Genomic DNA, 21931 nt, shown 5'->3' with positions numbered 1-21931 from the left:
CTTCCAGATATATTCCAGTCTCATGAAGGAGTGACTTAAATTGAAATTAATAAAACAGGCATTTTTTAAGTTTATTTTGTTCGCCTTGAATTATTAAAAAAAATGAAATCTAGTATTTCGCACTAGACTACATACTAGATACACTCGCCTTTTCCCCATGCACTTGTATTGCTTCAATAAATACTGACAAATAACATGATATACATGTTTGATGACAAATGATGTCTGTTTAATTCTAACTGCATTGTGTACCCTCCATGTAATTCTATATTTCTGCGTCAGTTCTCTTTATCAGCAAATATTACATTCAAAAAATAAACAAAACATTACTTTGGGAAAACTTGGCAACTTTATTGATGTACTGTTAGATTAAGTTATGCAATCAATGGTCACCTATTATGCAAACAAGCACAATTGACAAAAAAAAAAGACAAAAACTATTTGAGCAGATCCTGAAAGTAAAGTGTACATGCTTGAAATGAAAAAGTGATCTAAAAATAAGACAATGCCCAGCTCCAATTGTTTTGTATTTCAGCAACAAATGTTACAGTAGTTATACCATGTCTCCATAACAAGCAGTGTCAACAAGACAAGAGTACTTCAAAAGAAAATCTTTCTCTGTCTACCTTGAAGCCCATATAAACTAAGACTCAATTCTGTAGTGTCACAAGTAAATAGGAGGTTTTGAACAAGAGAAGATTAATACTGGTATAATTGCTCATAGAAGTGCACAACACAAGAAACAACATAAAATCTTTTGAAAGAAGGAAATAAGTAAGTATTTATTAGACTTATAAATGTTTACAGATAGCTGTCAGATAACACTAACATACAGATCAACTGAGTATACAGCTTTGTGTCTCCAAACACTGGGTACAGTGCTGGAACTATCCACAAGCATTCAAATAACATTGACATATAGAATAAGGTCACAGCTATGGCATTCTAGAATAAATACAAGAGCATGGCATGTATTTGCAACTCCTTATAAATAAGCAACAAGAATCTCATTTCATGCTTTGATCAATTAACATCTGACTACGTTTGTTTACCCCCATTCAGCTTGCTATTTTACCTCTAAGTTAGTCATATCCATTTAATAATGTCTAGTTCTTACATAGTGATTACTTGATGACATCTGCACACAGAGATCAATACAACCAAAAGTGAAAATAATTTACAAGTCACTGGGATTGAAATAAACACAGAATGGTACATAAGAAATAGTTGAAGACAAAATATTTTATTAAAAACAAAAAGATTTCTGAGAGTAGAGAAATTTTAATAATGCCTGAGTAATTTTAGTCTGATATAATTAATTATATCCATTAGTGCTTAAAAAAATAGCAGCAATTAAAACAACCTTTTCTTAGTCTATAAAAATGTAGAAACTGAAATGTTCAACTACAATAAAACAGGTGAAAACAATCACTAGGACCATGAAATGCAAACATCTTAGCTTGCACACACAAAAAAAGTCACTTAGCAAGAGGTCAACATCTCATTTATTTCTTAGATGTGTTAGATCCAATATTGCACATAATCTACACAAATAGCTTAGAAACAAAAAACCCTCAAAGACAGTGCAGCAAGTCTGGGGAAAAAAAACAAAACATACCAACTCTCTTAACAAGTGCATACTTTTAGACCAGTCTGCTTGCCAGGAGCTTATGTTGGTCAATTTGAAAAGAAAAAACAATCTCATGGGCTAGTTGGTATGACCTAAAAATATGCCCTTCTATTTGTTGAGTACGAGATAAATTCGATGTTGAGATTTTACAATCAAATATATTTAATTCTTTCAAACTTAAAAACAAAGCATCTTTTAAGGGTGTAATTCTTTTTCCTTTTTCACAATGATAGATGGTAATGAACGCTAACAATTTTGTTAAAGATTTTACCAATTAGTATAAACAATAAAATAATAGTGCCCTTTTCTGGCTTCAAATTTTAGGAGTTTTCCTACCTTTGTTTAGCACACACACACAAGCTGATGTTTCAGGCAGAAATGGAAGGAAAATATTAGTTAAAACAAAACAAACAAGAAAAGTTACATTTAGACTTATGGGAACATTTTTATTTTCACATGGAGTTCATTAGAGAAAACCTTCGACTTTTTATAATATGTTTATTATTTTATTTTCTGTTGGTCTATTTTGCTAAATTATTTATTGATAGGGACATAAATAAACTCAATAACATAAACCATATTAAAAAAATATATAAATCTAATCAATGGGACAAAAAATGAACTAAAGAATTAAGAAACATGCTTTAATAAAAATAAAAAATGCAACAAGTTTTACCTTGAGTCAGTAAAACTAGACATTTTGATCACTCCTTATTACAGTGTATAGGAATTAAAAAAAAAAAAACCTTAATAAATCAATATTGACTTCTTACAAAGCTGAAAGCAGCTCAAGCTAAATAAAATAAATGCAGATTTAACTAAATGTCTCATATTTGGCTTAGCACTCTTTTCATGGCAGGTCTACCATGTTATAAATATCATGTGTGTCATTGGAATAAAGTTAAGCTGTGTTAAACATTTACTAAATGAACTTAAAAAAAAAAAAAAAAATCTCATGGGTAACAACAGCAGTAATCCTGATGCCAAATATATTTGTTTCAGAAAACTGAACACATCTAGCCTGACTAGGTCCAATGCTACTTAAGTCACTCTGCCTTGAAAAGCAAGTCTTAATCTATATATACAAAAATGTCAACATTGTGCAATCATTGACTTAAAAGTATTATTGAAGTAGCACTAGTTTTAACCAATATTTTATTGTTATGAAAGATTTTCTTACTCCAGCACTAATAAGCAACAAGTACAATTGAGTGTATAAAATAAAATTTTGATGACATTGTCAGATACTTGATAGAAAATGACCATATTGCTAAATAGGATGTTAATTTAACAAATAAGATCATGAAAAAAATGAAGTACAGCTAATACTGACATGTGGGTGCATTAAAAAAAAACATATGTTCATGCAGTTTGCAACAAACAAGTGATACTAAATCCTAACATTTACCAACCCTATATACCCTGGTAATGTAATGTTTACTCTGAAAGTGAAAAACTGAGATAAACATAAAGCTTAGAAAGCAATCAGTGAATAACTACTCCTCACTAGTAGAGGCATTTGTTTGAGTAAATACTACTATCTATGATAACAGAGCTAATAAGGATGTAATGAAAGGACAAGTTGACATAAACATTGAAATCATGTACAATGAAAGGGGCAAACAGTTATAGAATTATGTAAACAAACAAATAATCCTAATCTAAAAGTTAAAATTGAGTGCATGAATATGTACATTTTGTATGCACCTTTTAAAATGATGTTGGCTCACATCATGATTAATTACTCCATACCCTAACAAGCATAATTATAACAAAATAACAATGTCCAAGCTAATAAAACAAGATATTGGGTACATATTATATAAATTAAATACTATGTCTTCTAAGAAAGTTTACAAAAATAATAATAATAATTTCTGATATAAGCAGCACTAAGCTTGAACTAAAACCTGACTAGATTATTCTCCCTTTTTATGCTGGGCATGTCCATTAAGTTGTCCATTAGTGTGCTGTAGCTTGTTCTTTTTGAAGGCACTGACATTCTCCTGGCTACTGGAGGATACAACTTGCCTGCTTTTATCTTTTTTAATATAAGCTTGCATATAAAAATTTCCAAAAAGAATGAGCATGCCAACCATGTAAGATGCCAACAAATTTTGACCCCAGCGTGGAAAATCACAACCCACACGGATGGAATTGACTGTGTGAGTAAAGGTTATACAAAACTGGAGCTGCAAAACAAATACAAAAAATATTATAATAAAAAAACACAAACATTTTTGAAACAATTACATCTATATATTAAACCCTGACCAGACTTTAGTCCCTAAGCATGTCTCCTATCTCCCAAGGAATACTAGCTACTGTGACTTAAGGTGGAAACAAGTTAGAGGAAGCGGATAGGCAAAAAACCTGTAACAAAAGAACTCCCAGTGGATTAACTTGATGTTATTGGAATCAACATGTAAGTCTACGAGACCCAAAATGGGATTCAACAGAAAATACTAGTCCATTTCGTAAAAAGCTCAATATAGGGGGCTGTATGAGAATACAGCAAGTCTATATTAGCATTCATCACACAGAATCTGTAGGCCTATAATAGAATATGAAGGAATTGCATATTTGGATGGCCTGGTACTTTGAAATATAATTTGATTCTATTGGACCCAAATCCAGAATAGTTCTGACAATTGAGGAAAATTCAGACATGACTGGGGAGGAAGAGCTGTTTCACAAAAAACTATATGGGGCATCAGGTATCACCTTTTCACTAAGCAGAGCAGGTGAAAGAGCAGGCTTTGATATTTTAATGTCAAAATTATATGTGTGAAAATAGATTGCAACAGAGCTTTGGTCTTTTAACAGATGAAATTATTAATATTAAGAAGTCACAGGAAAATTTCATTTGTGGATATCATGAAACAATGAACTACAAACATTCAAGAACCATATAAAATGTAAATAAAAAGCCTGATTGCCTAAGTTTGCACTGGCACAAAAAAAACAACAACATATTTTTTGTTTTAAAAACAATAGGGTTCATGTTCAGAAGACTAAAAGTAATCACAAAATGACAAACATTCCTTTATTCCTGTGGTGAATGAATAAAAATAAAATTCTGTCCAGTTTAGAATGTTTCATTGTGATTGTTGAATGAATTGCTTCATGTATTTAGAATATAATACACACATATTTTTTTAATGTATGTCACATGATAGACATATCTCCTAATAATCTATATAAAAGGCTAACTAACATATTCAATACTTAACCCAATAGCTCCTATTTCTAGTTTAAAAAATCCTTCCCATACCCTAAACCAAAAGAGGTTACTCTAAAAAAAAATCTTAAAAATTAATAAAATTTTGGAAAAAGAACTTTAAGATCTAATATAATAAAAACAAGGTTACAAAGACAGTTTGTGTGGAAACACAAATTCAAAATCGGCCCCCGAAGTGGTCCACCCAGGCAGGTAAAATGGCTGGTATCAATATTTTCAGAAAGAACAGCAGAATTAAATTCTATCAAAGACAAATGACAGAGAAGAATGGAGAAAGAAGGTTGACAGATCTTGTGTGGTGACCGAGCGGTCCAGCAGACCAAAGGATAGGTGAAAGTGAATGTGAAATTAAATGCGAACCTGGCCTAACTGATGTCTTAAAATGAATATCTGTTTTGTAAAGGGTCAATCTCTTAGCCAAATCCTCAAAAAAAAGAAAAAATACGTTTTCGTAAGAAAAAAAAAAAAAAGAATTTTCCTTTAGTTAAGCGTCCTTTCGCTACTATGCAGCACTGCAGTTCACGAGATATGAAAACCTACTAATTAATTGTTGTTTTAAATTATGTCCAATGTACATGCATACTAAATAGCTTTTTTTCTCGTAAAAAAAAAAGTAAACATTATTTTTGGGTTAACTTAGTAGTTAGTAGGACAGAACTTACATAACGTAGCAATACAAATGTAAAAAAATATTTTTTTAACAAAAAGTCTAAAACCATTTGCATAAATATGTTAAAAATGTTATATGTCGATCTCCCTACTAAAAGCCTTCAGTATTTGTTACTATTAATAGTGAATAGTTGTAAAAGTGGTGTATTTTTATGAAAAAACTGCTTGCATAAGTGATTTAAAAAATTAGATTTTTCACTTATAGAAAAGAAAAAAGTAGCCGTTGCATCAGAACTTTGAATGGACTAAAATATTATGATGTCAGATTTTCACTATCTTTTCTAGTTTAAGAGATCTAACGGGGACGGACGGACTGACATTTCACACAAAACTAAAAGAGTCTTTTTCCCTTTCGGGGGCCGCTAAAAAAACAAACTTTTTAAAATAAATAGATTGATATATCTAAATTCTACTTTTAATAGCTTTAGAATATTAAAAAAACTTCAAAAATACTAATTTTCCCTGGTGGGCTCTTATACACTAGGGCTACAAGCCTGTTTGTTTGAAAAATTCTTTAAGAAAAAAAAGTGATACATATTTGGTTTTACTAAACATTAGTCACCTCGCTCTAGTTCTCATTCAAAACAATACATGATTTCAAACAGAAAAGTTAAAAAAAAAAAATGTTGCTACCATCCTAACACATTATCCTGATGTAGGACTTAACATAAAAGATGCACTGTACTGCAGTATGAGCTATTGAGTTAAAACAAAAATTATTTTTCCACAGTTCAACAAGTATAAGTTAAATATTAGAAATAGATAATATACTACCAAGTGACTAATTATACATTTATGTGAATACTTTTAAACAATGCTAGATAATTTACTTACTAGTTGAAAACGTGTAATGTAACGTTTCCACCATAATTTATTCCTCAGAGATGGGATGACGGAAAGACCATAATATAAATACATGACTACATGTACTAAACAATTCATGCAGCTACCAAACCAAGCTGAAACATAAGAAACATTACTTTGAAAAGATATTTATCATTGACTACAGAAAAAAAATTAAGAGGTTAAATTAAACCTTTTTTTTCTTCAACTAAATCAATATTTTAAGTCACATTTTTAAATTCATTTTTAACATCAGGCTCCAAAAAATATCTTCATTTGTTCAAATAGCAGAGTTTAAAGGTATATATGTATTCAAAGTGTAAATATAGTAAATTAGCAAAAAATTATTGTTTCTTAGACTTTTGAACATTTTATTTTGCCTCATTTGGTCACCATAATGTTAAGCTACACAAAAACTTGGATGTAGATATGACTAAAGCTTCATAACCAGAGTAAAGTTTATCATTAATTAATTTAGCTTAATATGGGTTCATTTTTTTTATCCAACAACTGATCTACATTATCAGCATCATTAAAGACTGCAATAATTTCTTACACATTCCTCCTGGTATAAACATCATAGTCCACCACCAGATGTTCAGCATACTAGCATGATGAAACCAATGAAGGAATGTTACTTGTTCAAATTTTTTCCGGGCTATCATACATACAGTGTCTAAAAGTTCAATAGCTTTAGAGAAAAAGTACCACCATAGCACCTTGGCTACCTGAAACAAAAGTAAAAGAAAGTTTAACCGCCATAAATAAACCCAGGGTAGCTTTGCTACCTAAAACTACATTATTGTAAGTTTATTATAAAATATACTCAATGTTACAGCTCCTGATAAGGTTTTGTAAGTTGAGCCTCTTGATATTTTTCAAAATGTTTAATAATTTTAATTTATCTTGACCTTCAAAATTTGAAAAACAGTAAATTTTGAGGTTTTAAGTTGGTATGTTTTTTCAAGATATAGCAATAAAAATAGTATATAAGTGTCAAGATTGTTTTTGTACATAGTAACTAATGTTTAAAATATCTGTGTGAAGTTATTGTGTGGGTGGGTTGATTTATTTTAAAATATATGAAAAAACTCATCGAAGTAAGGCTGAGTAGGTGACAATTGACATGTACTGTTAGGCCAGGACAATGCCACTTGTATCATGCTAAGGACAATAGTATCATTTTCTTGCTGAGATGATGGTTGAAGTATATAATGGCAATCTATATGTATACAAAGTTAGTTGTTAAGAATGGGTGTGACAGTTTGTACATCAATGTGTTAGTTCCCTTTTAACCCATTCAATACCAAATACGTCCGTTACCTATTCAATCATATTATGACCAAAAAACAGTAGGTCAGCACTTTGTCTACAAACTGCTATACATCAAAGTATTAATAGCCAATGAAAGACAACTATATACATTACTAATGAGATGCAAGGTAGCTTACTGTAAAAATATTTTTTTTAAAAACAATGGCAGAAATTTTTTTCAAATTAAGTTTCGTAATCAGCTTACAATTGCGGCAAGATTTTTAAACTGCAAAATTGGGTCATCATGTTTTGATGAAGATAATTAATTATTTAAGGCCTTAATCGATCCAAAAAGAGATGTTTATCTTCACATTAAAGGAAATGTTAATGAAAATGAAAGCCGTTATTTAGGCTAGATCTAGACGTTAGCACGCATTATTCTAAAATTGCCTTCACGCCTTGATCCAAGAACAAGCTGACTTTGAAATTGTAGATTGAGCACTTTATCATGTGTGCCCATTTAAAGATGTAATATATATAAAAGCACAAAGCTTTTAAGCTGATTTATTAGGTAATCAATGCTGATTATATTGCAGTTAGATTTTTTGTATTGACTTTTGAGCTGTTTTTTTGTTGTTGTAAACCCACATATATTTCTTGCAGAGCTATCTCACCTGGCTTGAAATTTGAGAGGTTTAAAATATAGAGTGGGATGGCCTATAGGCAGATTTCATTCAGTAGATAAAATATATATTTTAAGGTTTACATATCTAGTTAAAATTATGATCATGATGTATTGATGTGCACATTAACAATCAGACCTAACAAGATTTACTGTTTACCACAATTTACAAAATCTTACCCTAAGTTCTTTAGGATTTGTTATAGAGTCTTTATTGTAGTTGGCACAAACAAGATCATATCCTGCATCCCAGATGCTGAGAATTATCTGAAAATTAAAATGGTATAATGCTTTTGATGAATATATACAATTCAAAAAGTGACAGAAGAGTATTTTTTTCAAAATGAGAATGACTAGTACAACACTACAAGACCATTAGGAAATAAGTGAGTTGATGATAAATTACATTCCAGTCCAATAAAAAAAAAATTATAAACTTTTAAGGATGATGGGAATTGAGATAAACAAATTTTTATTGGAAATTAATTTTTATATGAACACTGTCAAAAATGTAAACTAAAACCAGATGACAGATTGTCTGTGGTGCCCCAATAGTCCAACAGACAAAGGGTTAGGTGAAGGGGATATCTTTTTAGAACAGTTTCATATCAGGCAGTAGTGTAACAACTTATTGAACTGACTTTTTCTGCGTTTTTTAAGTAAATTAAATTACAAAAACTGAATAGAGAATAAATTGTTCTATTGTAAAACTAGTTATGTGTATAAGGATACAATAAAAGTTGTAAACAATATATACAATCAGACTTGCAATTTTGTTTTTTATATTTTCCTGACATTAAACTTGAAGTGTAAAAAAAAATTTGCTAATTTTAAATAATTAATCTAAAATTGTACTCTAAATTGTAATTTTTTAAAATCTCAATTTACTTTTAGTATTTGATCAATATTTTCAATGTAAGCCAGTTTCAACTGTACATAAAATAAATGTTCTTATAATAATACATTTTTGTTTTAAGTTTAACAACTTGAAAACATTGAGGAAACGCTAATAATAATTGTACAAATGGAATTCATATTTTCAAGAGTCAATATTATCATTTAGAAGTTACCTCAACAAACATGTAGATGGAGAGACCAACAAGTCCCAGATTGTAGATGACCATAAACCATTGTAAAGATAATGGCTTGCGGTTCTTCATTAAACGTGGTCCCAAAGCCACCATAGCCAGGTATAGGAATGTTATAATCCATACTGGATAAGGGCTATCTGACACCAGAAACCAGTTTCGAGTACGTGGGTCTGTTAAAACAAAAATTGTGAATTCAATTTTTTTTTCTGTTTCAAATATATATAAGTTATGGCTCAAAAAAATAATTATCTATTTAAATATGACTATTATAATAGAGTACCAAAGTACTTGTAAGGCTAGCTAGCATAGAATAATTATACTTTAAAGTAGCATGGACAAAACAACTTAAAAAAAAAAAAAAAAAAAAGGTCAGATTATCATGTCACCTGATGCATTAACACTAGAAAAAGGTTAATGACATTAATGACAATATTTCTTAAGAGACAAATCATGAAAAAACTTTAATTAGTTTTTTTTTAATTTTATTCAAATTGTAAGCATACAATTTATAATTTTTAAATTATAGTCTATGATGTTCTAAATTTATAGCTTGCTTTGTTTTTCTTTTGATTAATCATTAAAATGCAATACAGTGAATGGGCTTAATTTTTTTACAATTTATCTAGCACATTATCTTGTACTTTAATTAATTGGGACACTAGTCGATTTGGCTGAAGTCATTTATACATTTAAGCAAGTTCAACAATTTATGTGGCTAAATTTAGTTAGACATTAGTGTGAATGTTGCAGCAACTTTTAATGTCATGCGCTTGGTCCATTAAAATGCATGTGTGATGAATATGCAGAGAAGAACACAAATTTATTTATTAGTGTTAGTTGTCAGCTGGACAAATACTCTTTCAAATAAACTACCACATCAGTATATTGGAGTCAAATCTCTCTCAAATGTAATGCAGCTAGTGAATAGTTACTTCAAACAATATGTTGACATTTTTTAATGTTTAATAAATAATATTTATGACTTTAGAGAATGTAATTCGATGTGCTGCTTACAATTACACATGTTAGTATTCTTCAAGTTAATAAAAATTATTTTTGTTTAGTACTCTATATTGAAATCTTTAAAATATAATTAAGTTAGATTATAAAAATTATTTACCAGCATGTGGATATGCCTCATCATATTGACGCATCAAATCTTTGACAAAACTAGCCATTTTATCTGTCAAATATGAAGACATTTTTAATAACAAAATTATTGTAATAATATTAACTAAAACTTTTTGTAAAATAGAACTTTGAACTTTGTTTCTAAGGAAAATAAACATGTTGAATACTGAATACAAGGGAGGGATGCAACTTTGTTGTTGAAACAAAAGGGATAATAAAAAGCCTTCCAAAACTCCCTTTTCAATGGTGTAAAAAGAAACTCTGATGCTTAAGGAGTTGTAATGGCGACAGATGCAAACATTCTACAAACATGGCGAGATGGATGCAATCAACTGTACAAATAGCATTACTTGGCTAGTTGGACCTATGGAACTTACTCCTCACAATGGAGGGAGAAAAGAAAATCAGTTGTTATATTTCTCTTGTAAAGGGTAACTCCAATTGTTTTTCAAATGTTGAGGTATTGACATTATATCTAAATTCTGTGAATAAAGTTGTAATATAAATATTATACTATTTTTTATTTAGATGTTTAGAAATATTTATATATTTAATAAATTAAACATTTATTATTCAAACATCTAAAAATTTTTTTTGAGATTTCGTTTTAGAAGATGCCTACATCACTTCCATCTACAATACTGAAAGCGGATCTAGATCTAATCACACTACAGTGGATCCCTGGACACATTGGCATCATGGGAAATGAAAAGGCAGATAAGCTATCAAAGGCAGGTTCATCTATGGAACAACCAGACAGACCTGTAAGCTACCTCACCCTAAGGTCAATGTTAGTCAACAATCACAAAGAGGAGTGGCTCAACCAATGGGCATCAGGAAAAACAGGCAGAGCCATGTACAAAGAAATGACTATGCCTAACAAACTGGACAGTATTAACTTCCTTCCCCTCAAAGAACAATCTACAATTTTCCAACTAAGAACAGGATTCACACCTCTATTAAATTACCATCTGAACAAAATAAACTCCACAAAACTCCCCCTTTGCAGACACTGCGCCCACCCTTATGAAACATTAAACCATATCCTCTTTGAATGCCCCTCCCTAATCCACCTTAGGCAGCCTCTACTTCCACTAAAGCCCAACATAACCAACACCCTATACGGCAGTGCTGAACAACTGAAGAAAACAGCACACTTTTTTCCTTGGCACAGTCTGCAAAAGAGCTCACAGCTCAGCAGCAATAAAGCTGGCTAGAAGAAGAATAAGATCTAACCAATAGCATTGCTATATTCGTACAGTGACTACTAGGACTAGATTATCTAGATGAAGAGAAAGTGAATACTATATAAATGTAATTTCAAGTATTTACAGTATCAAAAGAAAAAAAAAGTTACATTACTACAAAAAAATTAATACCTGGCTAGCTAACCCAAATCTAGGGTCACAAAGACTTGTAGTGGGGACTCACTGCATATCACCCCCCCCCCACCCCTCCAATAATTTTACATAGGTTTAATGGACAGTAAGGGAAGTGAGATGGTACACATGTTCTTTCAATCCTGAAGCTGATATACCATGGGGTGAGGCTATACAACAGCCTTAGCAGTGCATGAGGTCAAAAAAAGGATGCTTTCATACCAATGCACTTAGACATCAAATGGAACTAGATGATCTAACATAGGAACACAAAACTTAATGTGGTTATGAAATTTGAAAAATTGAATGTGCGCCATACTACCATACTCACAGTATTTCCACAACATCCATCAAAATAAGAACACATTGAAAAAAAAAGGTTTGAGGGTAATGACCTGGTAGACAATAGGTGGGGAGACAATAGGTGGGGCGTTTGATAAGGCAGCTTTATTATAGATATAGTCTCTTAAGAGTTTCTAGGCTAGTTTTAAGTTTCACTTTTAGATCTATAATTCTAGAGTCTAGTACAGATTGCTATATCAATCTAGATATTGAGTCTAGACCAAGGGTGACAAACCTAGGGCACCCTGAGAAAAAAATCAAGAAAAAGTATGCCTGTTACTAAGTGTTAGCAAAAAAAAAAAAATATTAACCAATATTTAGAAGCAAACAACTGAAATTTAATTTACAAGAATATAGTTATTATGACACCCAAATTTACTGAAATGTTTAAATAAAAATAATAAGAGCAAATAACACCTGACCATGTTGATTTAATGTAATTGTTAGCATCAATTTTATTTAAAATACATGCAGATCTATAATCTATATAATCTATGCTCTTTCTTTTCGTTAGCCTTGGACATTTTTTTATATTACCTATTTAAGCTTCTGTTATTAGAAAAAAATATGATAATCTCAACATTTTTGAAAAACCTGATAGCCTTAATTCCCTCTAAGGAAAAACCACATATTTGAGTAAGCGAATTCATGTCTAGCGAATCATCAATGAAATAAAGTAGACTTAGAGTAAAAGATGTTTGTCGCCAACCGGGTTTCGTCTTGCTTATCGGACACCTCAATCTATTATTATATCTATTTTATTTGAATGTTTACTACCCAAGTTCCTCATAAATATTGCGCTTTCACCATTCTGTCACACTTCCATGATGTACAGCTCCCTTTTTCATTGACAGAAAGTAATTTTATCTGGGGTCAAAGTAGACTACTGTAAAACTGACCTTTTTTAACAGACGATTTTTCCCTAGCGCAACCAGCTAGGCTAGGCCCAAAGTAGTGGCCTTGGTGTGACGTCAGTTACAAGCTGAGAATGAAAGTGTGGAGCATGGGAAAAGTACCAATGGCTTGTGTCATTGTGCTAATGTACAAAAAAATTAAAGTAAGGATGAAATTTCTTAATAATTGCATGTTTTATATATTTCCTTTGATGTGTGCCAACAACTTTTACAGGGAAAAAAAATAATGTCAAAAACTTTTACGCATGAGAAAACCTACCCCTCTTCACATTAGATTTAATTTAAACTATGTGTAGTGATACATTACAAAATAGCTATTTTTATAGACAAAAAAAGATGACAAATTCATTGTCACCCTCAGTTTTTTTCATAGGTCAGACTATTTGCCATTACAGAGTTACGAATTTTGAAACAAAAAATGGATGGAGCTTGGCCGATAAACATCTTTTACTGAAGATATAGATGAAAAACTAAACCGTCAATCATAGAGCTAGATCTAGTTTCTAGTCAATAACTGGTAGAGTTACTGCCAATTTAGACTAGTCACTTGTCACTAGAGTCAGAGTGTCTAGCTAGACTGAGTACTAGAGACCTAGAGTCCAGTACTAACTAGAGGACTAGAGTCTAAATGATAATCAATAAATCATTATTAGATTATTAGATCTAGTCAATCTAGAATAGATCTATTCTAGATCTATGACATGATAGAAATAGATCTAAATCTAGATCAGTAGATCTATTCTAGATTAGATTATTACATCTCATAATAATTATTTTAAGCAGGATAACACTTTCTTACTCCTAGTCTATTAAAATATTAACTAGAACTGAAGACTGACAAGAGTGCCGCTGCCTAGACTAGTCTAGTTAGATTCTAGATCTAGAAAATCTAGATCTAGAATCTAATCTCTAGAGTAACTTACATCTATCGAACACCTTCGTTTTAAGGTACTTATCGAACACCCCATTGTATTTTTTAAAATTATCCTTTATTTCGATGATTATGACGAAACTAGTCCATTCCTAGTCCATGTCCATTTCTTTATAGTTAAGTTATATTTAGTTTCAATTTCACCCGAGGATAATAATTTTTTTTACTTATATTCAAAGTGCATTGGTAATATTGGTATAAAAATTTCACTTTTTTTACCTCTTGGGAAGAGTGAAGTGAGTCTCGGGTTAAGGGTATTTTTTTAATGCCAATAATGCTTCAGCTCAACAAAACCTATATAATACGCTTCTAATTAGGCTGAGAAATATTTGCAACTATGTTCTTTAAAGTGTCCTTTGCTACCTAAACATGAAAATTGAGGTTTAAAAAGGGGGTGTTCGATAATAGCTGTTTTTATATAAGCAATCTCAGCATGGTAAGATATCGAACGCCATTTTAATGTTAAAAATAAACATCAAAGGGATATAACCCAAAGAAGACAAAATATTTAAATTATATATTTTTTAATTGTTATTTTTAAAAATAATGTAATGCAAAGTACATATATAAATTACCCATGTGTTACAATTTGTATCAGCTATTTGTGGTTTACCGTAAATGTGCTATATTTTTCTAAGTAAATAGATTTACATCGATATGCACTAATTGTATCCATTTTAAAAGCTTGATTTTATGACACATATAGTTTGATGCTATTATCATCGTTGTGTTACCATAGGAACAATAAATATAGACTATAACACAGGAACAATGAATTTAGAAATATTCAATTGTGTTTTTTTTTTCAGATGCCCCATTCTATTAACTTCTGAATTATGTGTTATAAACCAATACCTAGCGCATGTGCTTGATGTCAAGAGATATTAATAAAACGAAAGGGCTAAGGGGGAGGTATAGAATGTAGATATGGTATTTTGAAATAAAAATGTCTTTGGTAGGTAAAAAAAAAAAAAAAGGGGGGGGGGAGAGAAAAAGTCAAGATACTGTATCAAGAGATCATCAATAATTGGTCAGTTGTGCTTCTCGATCTAGACGTGTGGCGCAGGGTCTAAAAAAATTATATATAAAGTACCATATACCATAAAGTATGATAAAGCTCATAATGCGCTACAAAGACACTCCTTTGAAACATCACAAATACTCAAAATAATAACAATAACACATTTAACCACTCTCTTATTCTGCCTACACCCCCTTACCCGCGCTTTCTTCTTACGCAATTCCACTGTCCAACATTCACACTTTTTCAGTGCAAAGTAACAACGTAAATTTCAAGACTCAATCCAAACGCAGCCACCAGACTAACACACAGCAAAAAAAAAAAAAAGGTCTGTGATAGCCCAACACACAGGTGTAAACCAGGCCACCAACACAGCCCCAAAACATTGTTCAAGTTGTAGTAAGAACAATGTTGAGGGGAAAGGGGGAGGAGCCATCATTTGAGTACCTACGGTCAAGCCGCTAATTAGGTCACAAACACTAGGCGTGATAGATATATAGATATGTTGTTTGTGTGTGTGTGACAAATACTAAGCGTGCTCTAAAATACGGTGGTTTTTTTTTTTGGTCAACCAGGTGGTTTAGGGAGGGCGGATCTATCTACATCTATAGGTAACACAGCTCGCAAGCTACCATAGCTTTTCAGCACCCCCCCCCCTTCCCCGCCCAGATCGAAAAATATCTAGCACTGACTTTTGGGCTGTTACATACACTGAGCGTGCTAGATCGGCGGCTAGTTACGTAGGGCCGCGTACCGTATGTTTTGTTTTTAGGTCAACCAAGTAAACTGTTGTGTCCTTCAATGACTTGGGGAGGGCGGGATTATCTATTGGCTACCAAAGCTTATTAGGCTCTCCCTCAAATAAATAATATCTGGATTTAATTTGTTAATGGCCTTATTATATATGTCTCAAAATAGCTTAGACTTTAGACCTAAATAAGTACTACGGTAATGCCACTAATGCGTTACTGGGCTTAGCACCGTCAGTTTCTAAGCGCTGCTGATCAGTGATAGATTCCTTCGATGTGGACCATGTGAAAATGACTAAAATCTGTCTGTCTTGACATGGCGTAAAAAGAAAATGATATAAATAAAAAAAAATATAGATTATAACACTTTTGAAACACCATACTTTTCACAAAATTTTAAGATTATAACACTTTTAAAACACCATACTTCTCGTGTGTTCGATAAGTTCTTAATATGTTCGATAAGATAAGATAAAGGTAAAAAAGTGTTTAATAATTTAAGCTTTTGAAATCATCAACCTGACCCACTTTAACATCAAATATAAGTTTAACTATGAGTAGTAATAGAATAAAACATGTCTACTTTTTAAGAAAAATGGATGAGGAGTTCATAGATACAATTAGTTTTTTTCTAGGTCTAATTTTTACGGAGATACACAAATTCAAACATAAAAAATGTCGGCAAATGAGCTTAACTTGTTCGATATACGTAAGTTACTCTAGTTTCTTAGACTTAAATTGTCTTAAATCTAGTTAGTTAGACTACTTACTTATAGATCTAGATCTAGCTACTTACTTACTAAAATAGTCTTAGACTTAGAGAGGCAGAATTAAAGAAGAATTGAATAGATCTAGATAACTAAATCTAAGACTCTAGTGACTAACCAACCTCTAAAAAATCTATTTAATCCAAAACTTAAGCTGAGGCTAAATCTACGTTTTTCAAAAGGTCGGCACCAAGACAATGCGTGAGTAGTCTACTTTTTGTTGTTACAATAATCACTACTTTATAGTCTTGATGCCGGTGCCGCTGCAATGCCAGGTTTACTTCAAACTTGTATATTTAGATTACATCAGACTAAAAGAATGAAAAATAGTCTATGAAATAGTATTTCTCTTTATAGAACTAGAAACTAATTTTTAGACATTGAAAATACATGTGAGAAAAAACTCAAGCATGTTTTCTTTAACCTGATAGTTAAATAGACTTAAAATCTATTGCAATCTTCTAGATTTTAGATTTAAAGAATGCACGCATAATTATTTATTCCTATCTACATCTAGATGCAAAATTTATTTTCAACAATTACCTCCTAGATCTAGATGTAATTGTTCATATAGCAAAAAGGTTTTCTGATATGAAAATTAAAATATTCGTTTTGTTTTTAAATGATAAATTATTAATATGTTTAATATTTTAGTATTTACCACATACACTCATTAACAATGATTATAAACTCAAACTCCAAAATGGCAATCCAAATCGGACCATATCCACAAATAAGGTCAAGGTCATAACATCACTGATCTATAATCTATCTTAAAGAAGAAAAATAACCTACGGTAGGCCTACATCTATTATTCTATACATATGATCCGGAAAAAAAAAGGGGGGGGGGGAATGACAGGCCTATTTTTTGGAGAAATTACACAAAATATGTAAAAAAAAAATATATTATTATTATAGTTATAACTAGTTATCAATGCTACTTATTGATATCTCAACTGTGTTTCAACATATTCTGATATTGTCACACAAACTCAAAGGTAGCAGAATATGAAACCTATAATCATAGGCCTATATCTAGCTTTAAACAGAAAACATTTGCATCTCTATTTTCTTAATGTTGTGATAAGTTAATATTAGAAATAGGTAAGGTGACAAGATATTTTGGGGGCGGAAGTGAGACTTTTACCAGACCCGAGCTTTTGTGTTTTTAGCAATCTGTAAGATATTTTAAAAGTTCATTTACATTTAAATTGGTTCTACACTATCTCCCTCTCAGCTGCACCCTTATCATTTAGCAAGTCTTTTACTCTGAATACGTTTTTCATGGGCGCGCATGAATCTCCTAGTAAAATTTCGGTTCTTCCAAGATGGTGTCATTCACTTTTACCAAGGATTTCCGGAATTTTCTGCTGTCAAATTTGCACATCACAATAAGTCCTTTTAGTGTTCCACCTTTAGCTGTTTTATTTCACTGGTCCAAAAATAACAATCTTCCAGTAACAGCGTTAGTTTATGATTAGTACAAAACCGGAGGATTCCACACAGGGGGCCGTCAGAGATGGCCGCTGGATTGGCGGTCATTTCACGGTTCTTGTGGCGGTTACAGTATAGGAATATAAGGAAATTCGCCTGTAGCCGTGACCTCCGTAGACAACCCAGCCTACGACCACTAATAGCGAGGGGGTCCTTTTACTGTACGCTGTGCGTTAAGCCGGTCCGGATAGCTTAAATTTATGGTGGATAATATGGTTGAACCCTTAGGCAGGGCAGGGAGTGAAGAGCTCTCGATCCACGCCTGACTATCCTTTCCGATGGCCAATCGGGATCATATTATGACGCCTTCGGCGCTGATTCCCTACTGGACTTCATGGAAAGTTAGCATAAAACGAATTTAACGATCTTTTATATTTCGCCGTAAGGCAAATTATTCTTCTGAAAATGAAGGGAAATTTTATACCATCGAGTAGCCTATAGGTCATTGTCTTCTTGGAATTCTTTGAGGAAGCGAAAGTTTCCACATAGTTAATGTCGTCAAATAACTTATTATTATTGATATGCAAAGGAAGAAGTTTTAACCCGAATAACTGCAGTCTTTCTAAAACGTAATCTCTGTATGGAGCATCTTTGAGATACTAGGCCAATATTAGACAGAAAACTACGATTCACATTTCTTACATAGCACTTTATTACCTATTCCTTTTTCATTTTTATAAACGAAAAATCTGCCCGTAGGTCCATGTTGAACATCGATGTTCGTTTTGTCTCCGTTTTGACTGACTTGAACAGAAGGGAAAGTCAAGAAATATTGTAATCTTGAAATGATTACTACAAATCATCAAACAGAGAAACACGAGGAAGGGGGGAGCAAAGAGTCGACCATCAGTTTCAGAAAAGAAGTTGTAGAATGCCTTAAAGACCAACATAAGAGTTGTTTTTTTTTCGAAATTGAGATGGCTATCTTATTTTATGTAATACAGACGTTACTTAAAAAAAAAAGATGATTACGTCCTACGCGTCATGCATATTAACCAATGACTTAAATTCTCAGGAAACCCATTCCATGCTCTAATAGCACTAGGGAAGAAGGGAAGAAATTTGTCCTAGCATGTGGGATGAGGAATGTGCCTTTATTTTTGTGTCTTTCTGAGTATTTTATTAAATTTTGTTTTTGTATTTGAAGATTATGGTTCAGTGTTTTATGTATAATTGCTACTTTACTCATCAGTTTTCTATCCTGAAGGCTTTCTAAATTTAGTGATTTAACCAAAGCTGTTAGTCTAGTTAAGTGTGAATATTCTTTTGTTATGAATCTCACTGCTCTATTTTGTGTCTGTTCCAGTTTTTAAATGTTTTCTTGAGTTGGTTATATTAATTTGGATATTAGATGGTGTCAAATATAGTTCCTAAAAGTTTGAGTTTAAAGAAATACATATTTATACTAGAAATAGTAATTTAAAATATAAAAAAAAAGAGATTCAAAATGGCTAAAGTAATGGCAGAAAGCGGAAGTGACACATCTGTGTGTATGACAAGTCAAAAGCTCGCTGTCAGAGTCCCTCAAATTTATCACAGCATTAATTATTATTATTCATTATTTATTTATTTTATTTTAGTTATTTCCCCGTCCTATCCCCAATTTCTTCACCCGCACCACCTTTTCCTCTCCAGGCTAGACTTAGTTGACCACATTGGAGATAGCTAGGCCGCGTCTTTCGACTTATCTCATCTTGACCGGGGAAAGATAAACACAGTCTCTTTGATCTTACCCACCGGATGTCTGAATGACGGTCGCGGTTGACACCACCTTGGGTGGAATGCAAACCAATCTTTCTTCCACCCCCCACCCTTTTCCACGTCTCTCTATGATCAAAGAGATTACTCTGGTCAACACTCCGCGTGACCCTCCAAGGTGCGACTTTTGTGGAATTCACCCACGTGTAAGACAATTCTTAGCCTAGGACGTTTCCTGTTTCCGCCCACATTTTCCAGGCCTTTATATAAAGTAAATTAAATCAAGCCAGACTCTCTCATTTTCTCATTCGAGTCTGGACTGCTTCATTTATTCTTTCTCCTAGAGGAATACCTGGTGGTAAGCCGAACTTAATCACGAGTTCCATCTTAGTTACTTTGTGCATATTTCTAACTGGATATTATCATGTGTATTTTGCTTAGTTCATTTATATTTAATTAGTGCATTGTGTATTTCTCACTGGCGTAAGTAGAAAACATAAACATGTCCTATGTATTTATTTATGTATTGCATTAATCTATTAATGCTACGTTGCTCAATTGATCGTTGATGCAACCATGTATATATTCGTACATCTTATTTTATTTATCTCGGCTGACCGTCTTGATAATTTTACTATCGCACTAATACTGCACTTAGAGAAGAGATATGAATTATCTCCCCTTTAGTCATTCTACTTTGACGAGAGTTGCGCCCCTTGAACGGACACCCTCTCCATTCAAGCGCGCTTCATTGTTCTCGGCCGACGGTCGTATGTAAACAAACCGTCGTGGTCGCTGACCACCGCCCATCCCCCCCCCCTTTTTTCTCTTCCAACTTGTGTTGTTTATTTGAGATTATTATTTCCCCTTATGTGTAAATTTTTATATTATTACTTTCCCTTTTAGGTACATTTTATATTGCTACTATCAGCCATCTGTTTTCCAAAGCCCATTTATCATCATCTCTATATTGTGCTCTAAAGCAATTTCACCAATCTGACGAATGCACCTCAGTCGAGGGCATCGATAAGATGCATGAGAGGCATGTCCTAACTTGTCTTTATTTATCCGCAGCCTCCCTCAGGTGTCTGCCTATTTGCTATCGAGAATCACCTAATGCCTTTGTGCTTAGTGCTATTCAGCACTGCACTTGCTTATTTATCGGATCACTCACCTGCCTGTTTATTTGGCATTGTCTGCCTAGTCAACTGCCTATCTGCTATTGAGTATCATCTCCCTTCTACGTGGATCTACTCAACTCTACTACTTGGCGCTATCGGCCTTGCCCGCCTAGTCGACAGCCCACCTGTCAACTTATTAGGTGCGACGTCCCTATGGACCCAGATCTGTGCGAGACGTCATAGCTACGCCAAACCTCTGCAACCCACTGGACCTATCCTGTCAACTACGCTGCCCACGGCAGATCAGCTCTTCCCGCAGTACACTTGTGCCCGCGGTAGCCGGCCACCTACTGTGCCCACTACAGATATCAGAACTTTGGATTGAGACTCCACAAGAACTGAATCACCGGCGTCCCTCTATCCGCTAGAGCACCACCTCCAGCTGCAGAACCTCAAGCCAGGATCACAGCCAGCTGCGACATCAACAGTAGTCTTTTTGTCACGGTAATTGAAATATTTAGGCCTTTTTTTTGTCTACATCTCTAACCTATTTGCACATCAGGAAACACACTCTAACCTAAAGCGTCGTCCGGTTGTAATGAAAATTGTGTAAACCTATGTGGTTCCAAATTCTCAAATGTGCAATGTAGCCTATATTGTCTTGGATAACATTGCAAAGTAGTATCTGTCTGCAAAAAGTTCACAAAATAATATATATGTTTTAAGCTCTGCCGGGTTGAAGGGAGAGCAGGCGGGGCAACAACCCAGTGGAATCCTCAAGAAAAGGGCCCCACAAAAGAGAAATCCATATTTCGACTTAACTTTTTTTTTTTTCGTATTTTTACCAAAATCCTACAGTTGGCAACACTGTTGTAGGTAAAAAGAAATGTCATATTATAGTGTGCTCGTAATGTATACTTCGGATTTACTACATTGCGTAAACTCTAATAATTTCTTTTTTGTTACTAAAAT

General features: G+C 32.8%; 1 protein-coding gene across 3 annotated transcripts; it reads right to left on the bottom strand.

Moving 5' to 3' along the window:
- Positions 1–330: 330 nt before the first annotated feature.
- Positions 331–17008, bottom strand: LOC106050928 (elongation of very long chain fatty acids protein 2-like). Of its 3 annotated transcripts, none has more exons than XM_056029429.1 (8): positions 16767–17008; positions 13162–13298; positions 10531–10593; positions 9390–9580; positions 8500–8586; positions 6940–7111; positions 6375–6499; positions 331–3822 (listed from the first exon to the last, which is right to left on the bottom strand). In XM_056029429.1, exons 3-8 carry the CDS (start codon positions 10586–10588, stop codon positions 3550–3552), a joined length of 906 nt encoding a protein of 301 aa, XP_055885404.1. In that variant the 5' UTR covers positions 10589–10593; positions 13162–13298; positions 16767–17008; the 3' UTR covers positions 331–3549. The 3 variants fall into 3 exon arrangements, with proteins under 3 accessions (XP_055885404.1, XP_055885403.1, XP_055885402.1); XM_056029428.1 differs by having other exon boundaries at positions 13162–13244; XM_056029427.1 differs by lacking the exon at positions 13162–13298 and having other exon boundaries at positions 16767–17002.
- Between the last annotated feature and the right edge of the window lie 4923 nt (positions 17009–21931).

This window comes from Biomphalaria glabrata, chromosome 5 (genome assembly GCF_947242115.1).
Source record: "Biomphalaria glabrata chromosome 5, xgBioGlab47.1, whole genome shotgun sequence".
NCBI lineage: Eukaryota > Metazoa > Mollusca > Gastropoda > Planorbidae > Biomphalaria > Biomphalaria glabrata.
This window is presented reverse-complemented; position numbering and strand designations above follow the sequence as displayed.

Excerpts from the sequence above, each read along its gene's own strand:
- LOC106050928 (XM_056029429.1), bottom strand. The coding sequence starts at position 10,588 with ATGGCTAGTTTTGTCAAAGATTTGATGCGTCAATATGATGAGGCATAT. Across the intron at positions 6,500-6,939 it reads GTTTATACCAGGAGGAATGT|CTTGGTTTGGTAGCTGCATG; the intron begins GTAAGAAATTAT and ends CTTATGTTTCAG. Across the intron at positions 3,823-6,374 it reads ACATTACACGTTTTCAACTA|CTCCAGTTTTGTATAACCTT; the intron begins GTAAGTAAATTA and ends TTTGTTTTGCAG.